The following is a 9,202-nucleotide window of genomic DNA, read 5'->3' as shown; positions in this document are numbered from 1 at the left end:
GAGACATTTAACCTTCTCTCTCTCAGCAAACTCTGGTGTGACAACAAACTACAATTCCCAGGATTTCATAGCACTGGGCCATGGCAGTTAAAATGGTATGAAACTGGATTGTCTCTGGAGTGAAGATGCAGCCTGAGTTGGGTCCAAGACACAATGCAGAAATAATCCAGTTTGAGACTGCTTTAACTGCCCTGGCTCAGTGCTAGGGAATCCTGGGAATGGTAGTTTTGTGAGACATTGAGCCTTCTCTATCAGAAAGAGCTCTGGTGCCACCACAAACTACAATTCCCAAGATTCCCTAGAACTGAGCCAGGAGAGTTGGCTGAGCTTTTCCTGAGGGCTGGGGCGACCACTGTCCTCTCTCTGATTGGCTGAAAACTGTTAGTGTCTGACACTACAAAGGATTGGTTGCTCTGTAGCCAGCCTCGCTCTGAGCACTGGAACTGAAATGTGCAAAAGTCACCAAATCTGCACTGAAATAGAGCCAGACACCAAAATCACACCAAAAGCTCTTTAAACCCAATTTCGTGTGAAGCACCAGATTGGCAACACTAAGTTATCGCATGGGGGCAAAACGTCCCCCGATGTGTTCTAACGAGCACGAGCGCGGGCGCGCACGGAGCGTGATGGGGACCCGATGGGAACCAGAATGCTAGTTTACTGACACAGTGGAACGCCACCGCTGCCGCCGGCATTCCCATCGGGTTCCCGATGTGTTCAGAGGAGCCATTTCTGGGAACAAACTGTTCCCAGAAATGGCGCCTCCTGGAACACATCGGGAACCCGATGGGACGCCGGCGGGCAAAAAAAACCAGGGCGTTCCACTGTGCGGTAAACTAGCATTCTGGTTCCCATCAGGTCCCCATCACGCTCCGTGCGCGCCCGCGCTCGTGCTCGTTAGAACACATCGGGGGACGGTTTTGCCCCCATGCGATAACCTTCACTGCGAAGCCTGAGTTTGTGGGCATCAGGCCCCCTAACTTGGCCTATAGTAGGCCAGGGCACTGCCTGCATACGAGGCAGGCTTTGCAGGCCTCAGCAAAGGCCTGGGAAGCTGGCTTACATAGCAGCTATCCCCCCTAGTGGTTGAAGCTTAAAAATAATAAACAAACAAATAAAAATAAAATAATAATAAGATAGATAGATAGATAGATAGATAGATAGATAGATAGATATAAATATAAATATAAATAAATAAATAAGCCAAGTACATCACTTGCTGTGATTTGCTGGTTGTTGTACACTGGGTACCACATATGTCAGTTTTCCTGTAATAAGCATTAGAATTAAAATTACCATATTGAAAAAAAATCTGATGTTTTTTAAATTTTTATTTGGTGTGCGTTGGAAGAGGGATGGTCTTATACAGCGAGTATATCCCTAACTCTATATTTTAACTGGAAAAGTTGGGAGTCGTCTTATACACCCAGTCGTCTTATAGGCCGGAAAATACGGTACTTGTGAAAGCTGGACAGTGAAGAAAGCTAGTAGAGAGAAAATCAACTCATTGGAAATGTGGTTCTGAAGAAGAGTTCTATGGATACCATGGACTGCAAAAAAATCAAATAATGGTTTCTAGTGTATGTTTATTTGTTTGTTTATTTATTTATTTCCAGGATTTATATCCAGCCTTTCTCCAAAATGTGATTCAAGCCTGAACTCTACCTAGAAGCCATGTTTGATAAACTGATAGCATGAGAAAACTTGACCCACTAGAAAAAATAGTAATGCTTGGTAAGGTAGAAGGAAAAGAGGAAAACCACATTCCAGATGGATAGACTCAATCAAGGAAGCCATGTCACTGAGTCTGCAAGTCCTGAGTAAGGCTGTTGATGGCAGGGTGACTTAGAAGTGTCTCATTCACTGAGTTGCCCTAAGGTGAAGTCAACTTGTTAGCAGTTAACAACAACAAGTTCTGCATCAGAGCATGCAGAGCCTCCAGTGCTCTACATGTGTAGTTCTGTGCTGCTCTTTTCTCTCCAAAGCAGCTTAGAAGTTCCAGGGGCCCTGCCACAGCCATTAATTGAGGGAGGGAGGAGAAGGTTACTGGGCAGCACCCAGTTACACGTCTACAAATAGTGAAAGAGAAATGAGGCTGCTCTCCCATATTGCTAACAAACAACTGTGGCAGCACCACTGCAATTTGAAAGTGGCGTCTGGATATTGTGTGAAGAGGTTGTGAATATCCAGAAAAAGAGACATGCTTGTAACCTGGTGTTACATATGCACATCACAGCAACAGAATTCTAACCAAGGTCCATTGTTTCAACTGGTATTCTCTAGTTAAAAGTTAACAGTTCAGTATAAGACATACGTTTATGTTCCCCATGCATCTGAGAAAGTAGGCTCATGCATCTCAGGAAGTCTACAAAAGCTTATGCTACCAACCTCTCTCTTTCAATTAGTCACAAAAGTGCTACAAGTGCATACTGATTTAAGGTACAGGATCTTAAATTATGCAAATAAGTATATGCATGCATTTCTATGTAGTTGAAATCAATTCCCAAGAAGCAAGAATACTGTGTTTTAAAACTATGACTCATGTCAAGTAGGGTTGCCATATCCTGCCTGTAGGTGGGAATTTCCCGGTTGGGGGTGGGTCCACACGGTCTCGCCCCGGTTTGCCCCCACCCCCAGGATTTCCCCCGCCCCCGGTGACGGAGGCCAGGCAGGGAAAGGAGCCTCGACTCAATTTTGTCCTACATTTGTCCTACATTTGTCCCGGTTTGGAGGTCCTGACTTATGGCAACCCTACATCATGTGTCATACAGGAGGTATCCCTCTCCCCACCCCCATCATCATAGAAATGGTCAATGTTTCTTTTAAGGTGGTACCTTGCCACCCTGTTTTTATAAAATATCTAAATGCAAAAACCTGTTGCTGTTTAAATAATATAACCCTATGCAGAAATATCCTGAAGTCTTCTTGATGTCAGTTGAACTGACTCTAAATTATGTGTATATAACAGTGCCACCTTAATTCATTAATCTGATCTGATCAACTCATTTAATTAACTGATTGACTAATCAATTAAGTATTGCCATCTAGTCTCTGTGTTTGAAAAGACAGCAGCATTTTTATAGGTCAGTAGCAGTATGGATCGCTATTTTTATTTAGTTGCCACCATCCACCACTTTCCCAATGAAACACACTGATACACATACAGGGATTTGCCAGTGTTTATCATGAATTTAGCACCCCCTGGTGGAAATACATGGATGAAAAGAAAAATTTACAGAGATTTTCAGTACACGGCAAAACAGAGGTGTGTATTTTTTACAACTTTTTAATCACATTGTTACTAGTGTTAGAATACTTGTTTCCCCTCTGTTTTATAATCATAACAATGCGTGAGAAGATTGGACTGACAGATGAGCCCCACACAATGTGTTACAAAGCTCTGGGGAGGTTTTAACATATATATTCCCAATTCTACTCCCAAAACTCTATTCACTATAGCACACATGCCAAGATTGCCACTGTGGACATTGGTCAGGGAGCTAGACAGTCAATGGAATTCTCCTGATATTTTATAACATCACAGTTCTTCCTCTCATACATACTTTATTTTTTCCATCAATACTAGGGAAAGTTTCTAGAGCAGATAATTAAACAGAGTCTGGAAGCACTTAGAAAGGAATGCTGTGTTTACTAAACTCAGCACAGGTTTCACAAAAGCAAGTCATGCCAGGCTAATCTTATATCTTTTTGTTTTTAATAAGAGTCATGAGCTTGGTAAATGAAGGGAATGCTGCAGATGTAGCATATCTTGATTTCAATAAGGTCCCCCATGATATTCTTGCAAAATATAAAGTTCCCCCATGATATTCTTGCAAAAAACGCTAGTAAAATGTGGGCTAAACAATGCTACCATTGGCTGGATTTGTAATTGTTTGATTGATAGAACCCAAAGAGTACTCAACAATGTCTCCCCATAATCCTGGGGAAAAGTGACTAGCAGGGTGCCACCGGGTTCTGTCCTGGGCCCAGTGCGATTCCACAGATTTATCTTGGATGAAAGCAAGCTTATCAAATTTGCAAATTATTCTAAATTTAGGAGAGGTAGCTAATTCCTCCAAGGACAGGATCAGAATTCATAATGACCTTAACAGATTAGGAAGCTGGGCCAAAACTAACAAAATGAAATTCAACAGGGAGAAATGTATGATGATACACTTGGGCAGTAAAAATGAAATGCACAGATATGGAATGGATGACACTGTACATGTGAAAGGAATCTAGAAGTCAGGGTGAACATGAGTCAGCAATGTCATGCAGCAGCTAATGCAATTCTAGGCCTCATCAACAGAAGTATAGCAGTTAGATCAAGGTTACCACTCTATTCTCCTTTGTTCAGACTTCACCTGCAATAATGTGTCCAGTTCTGGTTACCACAATTCAAGAAGGATGTAGACAAGCTGGAGCATGGACAGAGGAGGGTCTGGAAACCATGCCCTAAGAGGAGTGGCTTAGAGAGCTGCGTATGTTTAGCCTGGAGAAGCGAAAGTTAATAATAATTTAATAATAATTTGTTTTATTTATATACCGCTATTCCAAAGATCATAGCGGTGAACAGCAAGTAAGCTAATTAGCAAGTAAGCTAATTTGCCCCCAACAGTCTGGATGCTCATTTTAGCGACCTCGGAAGGATGCAAGCCTGAGTCGAGCTAGGGCCCTTTTGCTGGTCTTGAACCCGCAACCTTGTGGTTTTGAGTGAATGGCTGCAGTACAGGCATTTAACCACTGCACCACCAGGGCTCCTTAAGGTGTGACACAATAGACAGTTTTAAATATTTGAAGGAATGTCATATTGAAGATGGAGCAAACTTATTTTCTGCTGCTCCAGAGACTAGGACATGGAGCAATGGGTTCAAACTGCAAGAAAAGACATGCCATCTCAAAATTAAGAGGAATTTCCTGATGGTAAGAGCTGTTCGACAGTAGAGTATGCTGCCTTGGGAGTGGTGGAGTCTCCTTCTTTCAAGGCTTTTAAACAGAGGCTGGATGGCTATCTGTCAAGAGTGCTTTGATTGTGTATTCCTGCCTGGAAGGGATTGGATTCTATGGTTCTTGTGGTCTCTTCCAATTTTATGATTCATAGGCCCGGTCCAGACGGACAGGATAGGACACCCTCGTCACGTGCGAGGGGCGGCACTTCTAGACACCCCTCGCCCCTCGCACATTACAAAGGTATCAAAATGGTGGTGCCCTGTACAGATGGGCACCACCATTGTTACGTACCAGACGCATAGCGTCTTCAAGTCGCGGTGCCATTATGATGTCGCAAGTGCGCCATTGGCACACTGAGACATCATAATGGCGTTGCTAGAAGAACTCGCTTTTCACGGGTTCTTTTTGGTCCATGAGGAAGTCCTGCAGTCTGGAGGCTGCGGCTTCCCCGTGGGCCAAAACCCGGCACCAAGAGCCCGTCCTTTTTGCACGGTCTGTCAAGCGCCTATGATTCTATGTACACTTGACCCTCGTGCACTGGGACCAGACCAGAGACCTTTTTTTTTTGTTCCCTTTCCTCTGTGAGGCAGCTGCCGATGGTGTGATGCAATGATTGTGTTAGGATGCTCTCTAGAAATGTACCATCTTTGGTTCTCATGTGTTAGCTGCTTTTGAGCTGGCTTGATCAGTGGATGGACAGGCACAGAGTTTTCTTGCCTGATCCAGCTGCAGCTTTGCATTGGGAAGAAAGGAAGAGATATTGCTTTCGTGGACTTCCTGAAACTGCTGGAGATCTGGAAAAACAACATCTCTTCTCCAAGCTGCAAAAGTGCAGTCAGATGTTCCCCAGAGCCAATGGAGTCACTGGGGGAGGAATGTAGGGGTGCGGGCCACAATGGATGACACCCCAGAGGAGGGATGATACCCAGTTGGGCTGGCACTCCAGAGGAGGGATGATACCCAGTTGGGCCCTTCTCACCCTTTGGGGCAGGAGGGGCTAGTGCTCAGCCTGCCTGGCTGCACCATCACCAGGCTTTCTCCCTGGGAAGGAAGCCCAGCAATGAAGAAGCCAGGGGAAGGGGATGCATGCCCTTCCTGGGTGAAACCATCTGCACCGGGTGACACTCTAGCTAATGATGCCACTGCTGTTCCCTCCCCGCAGCCACTGATTGGCTGTGGATGTTCTCTCTGTCGTAGGCAAGCTTGAACTGAGCGTGGAGACGGTGCAAGAAAGTTCTGAATACCTCCTTCTGGAAAAAGAAATATTCTGTCATCACTGAAGGATATGCCAGTATACTTATTTTATATGTGATGAACAAAATTCCAACCAACCTATGACGTGGCTTTTCTTTTCCTTTCCTTCACTATAAAGCAGGGAGTTTCAAAAGTATCACTAAATAGATCACTGTCTATTACAAGGCTGAACACCTCCTTCAATGGGCTTCTTAAGCTTTAGTCAGGGACATGACTGTGGGTTTTACTACTCTTTCCCAAGAGCCTGCACACACAACAGAAGTTAAACTGGACAGGAAAAGTAGTAGGAAGCCCCAGTCCCAACTAATATTAATAGGCACTTTCCCCACCACTGTGTATGATGAATATTATGAGTTGATAAACTTAAGCAAGAATGTGGCCATGCAGAGAATAGATTGTCAGTGTGGCGGCCTTGGCCATTCTCTTAATAAGTAATCCACAAAGCTAGTAAAGCTAGTCATTTTTGGAATGTAGTGCCCACAATCTCCAATCATCATGGTCATACAAACTAGAGGATTCTGTCCATTTTAGTCCAAAAAGTAATTCTGGAACGCCCAGGATATTCAATGATGGTGAAGCTGATTTTCCCATCCATGACTCCATTCATACATAGGTCGAAAAATGCAGCTGTGATTTGAGGCTCTGATTTTAGGCTTGGCTTTCTCTGAGCATTGGCCAGAGCTATATCAGCTAGCACAGCTCAGGCCTGTATAAACAGTACTTTAACCTTCAACCCTAACATTTATACCATCATAAAGTAAATAAAACAGTGATCCTTTTGTTGACATTGCTTTAGGTTACTTTGACTCCTTTCATTAGAAGTGCTCACTTTGGTCAGCCAGACAAGACAATGCGCTTCCTTATCCGCGTCTTCATCATTATAGTTTCTTTTGGGTTCATTTCCATCTTGTGGTTTATCCGGAGACACACACCACTGATCCAAGGTAGGATTTTCCCCTATCCCTATCCGAGACCATGATCTTGCCTCAAGCAAATGGAGCATAATGTTCTGCTTATGCAGTTTCATGTCCACCCCAGACACAAGAGATTTCTTTTGGATGGGGCACAAGGATCTACCCTCTAGCTCTCTGTACCACACCCAATCCCCTGCAACAGCTGTCATAGCCTGGGAAAGCTGCTGCTGTAAAACAGCTGAGGAGGGGAGGCAAGTCATACAGTGAAGAACTGCCTCATCTTGGCTTGTGGGGGAAGAAAACTGAAGTGCACTCATAGTTGGAATGCACACTCTTATTCATTCCTTCAATTGTACTACCCCTCTTCTCACTGATACGCAGTGGCATCAACAGCAAACCCCCATCCTGGGTGTTGACAGCTACATTCTTATTAGTGGAAAACTTTAAAGCAGAGGATGGGTGGCCCCATCTATCAGGAACACTTTATCTATGGCTTTCATATGTCATGAGCAGGGGTGGACTAAATGACTTTTGAGGACATTAAAGCAAATGTCTGTCATTGCTATTCATGAACCAGCTGTACAGCATTATCCAGTGGTATACTGCTGTGAATCAGTGGTAGCTGGTGGTTTCTGTGTCAGTGGATTCGTGAATCTCTTCTGAGCTTTAAAGCAGCTTATCCATGGTGTGAACTCTTACAACTCAAAGATGTAGCTATGTTGGTTTGCTGAAGCAGATGCAACAAAGAGCCCTGTTATAGGCTGTGTTCCATGAAAGCTTATGCTATAACAAATGTTATAGTCTGTAAAGAACCACAAATGTAGACTGATCTTCAGTCAGTTAAAAAAAATCCACACATTGATTGCCTTGTAATAATTATTGCATCCAGTATAAAATTGTCTTGATGCCAGCCATCCTTAGGTCTGGTAGTGGATTTACATGAATCCAACATTCGCTCTAATTTTTTCAGTACCTTTTGAATATGGAAGGCTCATGGGAATTATTTAGATTACCTTCTTTGGCAGCAAAGAACTATAAAACTGTAGAACTTGGGGGGGGGACTCAAAGGCTCTTCTCCAAGCTGCAAAAGTGCAGTCAGATGTTCCCCAGATGCAAGCTACAGCAAAAGAGATTCCATTCCACCTCAACATTAGGAAGAACTTCCTTACAGTAAGGGCTGTTTGACAGTGGAACACACTCCCTCGGAGTGTAGTGGAATCTCCCTCCTTGGAGGTCTTTAAACAGAGGCTGGATGGCCATCTGTCGGGGATGCTTTGATTTGGATTTCCTGCATGGCAGGGGGTTGGACTGGATGGCCCTAGTGGTCTCTTCCAACTCTATTATTCTATGATTCTATGATTCTATGGCTATCTAGTTCAACCTTTTGCCAAAGTAGAAAGTTCACATCTGAACAATCCCTGACAGATTACCATCCAGCCTCCAATGAATCCTACCACCCTCTAAAACAGTCCATTGTGCTTCAGATCAGGTCTTTAGGTTAGTCTTCCTAAAGTTATCTTCTTCCTTGTCATTGGAATCCATTGGTTTGGCTCCTACCTTCTGGAGCAGCAGAAAACAAACTTGTTCCATTAGGACTTACTTGCATAACACAGTGATGCCATCATGCCATTGTGTACCAGTAATCTCTGTTTAAATGCAGTGAGTGTCCTATTGTGTTAAGGCCAACCCCCTGCATGGCAGGGGGTTGGACTGGATGGCCCTAGTGGTCTCTTCCAACTCTATTATTCTATGATTCTATGATTCTATGGCTATCTAGTTCAACCTTTTGCCAAAGTAGAAAGTTCACATCTGAACAATCCCTGACAGATTACCATCCAGCCTCCAATGAATCCTACCACCCTCTAAAACAGTCCATTGTGCTTCAGATCAGGTCTTTAGGTTAGTCTTCCTAAAGTTATCTTCTTCCTTGTCATTGGAATCCATTGGTTTGGCTCCTACCTTCTGGAGCAGCAGAAAACAAACTTGTTCCATTAGGACTTACTTGCATAACACAGTGATGCCATCATGCCATTGTGTACCAGTAATCTCTGTTTAAATGCAGTGAGTGTCCTATTGTGTTAAGG

At 43.8% G+C, this 9,202-nt stretch overlaps 1 protein-coding gene across 4 annotated transcripts in view; it reads left to right on the top strand.

Annotated features, from left to right (window-relative positions):
* The first annotated feature begins 7,000 nt into the window (after nucleotides 1-7,000).
* LOC121924212 (carbohydrate sulfotransferase 9-like) overlaps nucleotides 7,001-9,202 on the top strand; it is a 32,644-nt gene continuing 30,442 nt past the window's right edge. For all 4 annotated transcript variants that reach the window (XM_042455447.1, XM_042455425.1, XM_042455436.1 and 1 more), the window contains exon 1: nucleotides 7,001-7,148. In XM_042455447.1, the coding sequence (XP_042311381.1) occupies nucleotides 7,055-7,148 (94 nt within the window). In that variant the 5' untranslated portion in view covers nucleotides 7,001-7,054. The remainder of the gene's footprint in view (nucleotides 7,149-9,202) is intronic.

The sequence above is a fragment of the Sceloporus undulatus genome, chromosome 1 (genome assembly GCF_019175285.1).
Source record: "Sceloporus undulatus isolate JIND9_A2432 ecotype Alabama chromosome 1, SceUnd_v1.1, whole genome shotgun sequence".
In the NCBI taxonomy this organism is placed as follows: Eukaryota; Metazoa; Chordata; class Lepidosauria; order Squamata; family Phrynosomatidae; genus Sceloporus; species Sceloporus undulatus.
Note: the sequence above shows the minus strand (reverse complement) of the source record. Positions and strands in the feature narration are given on the sequence as shown.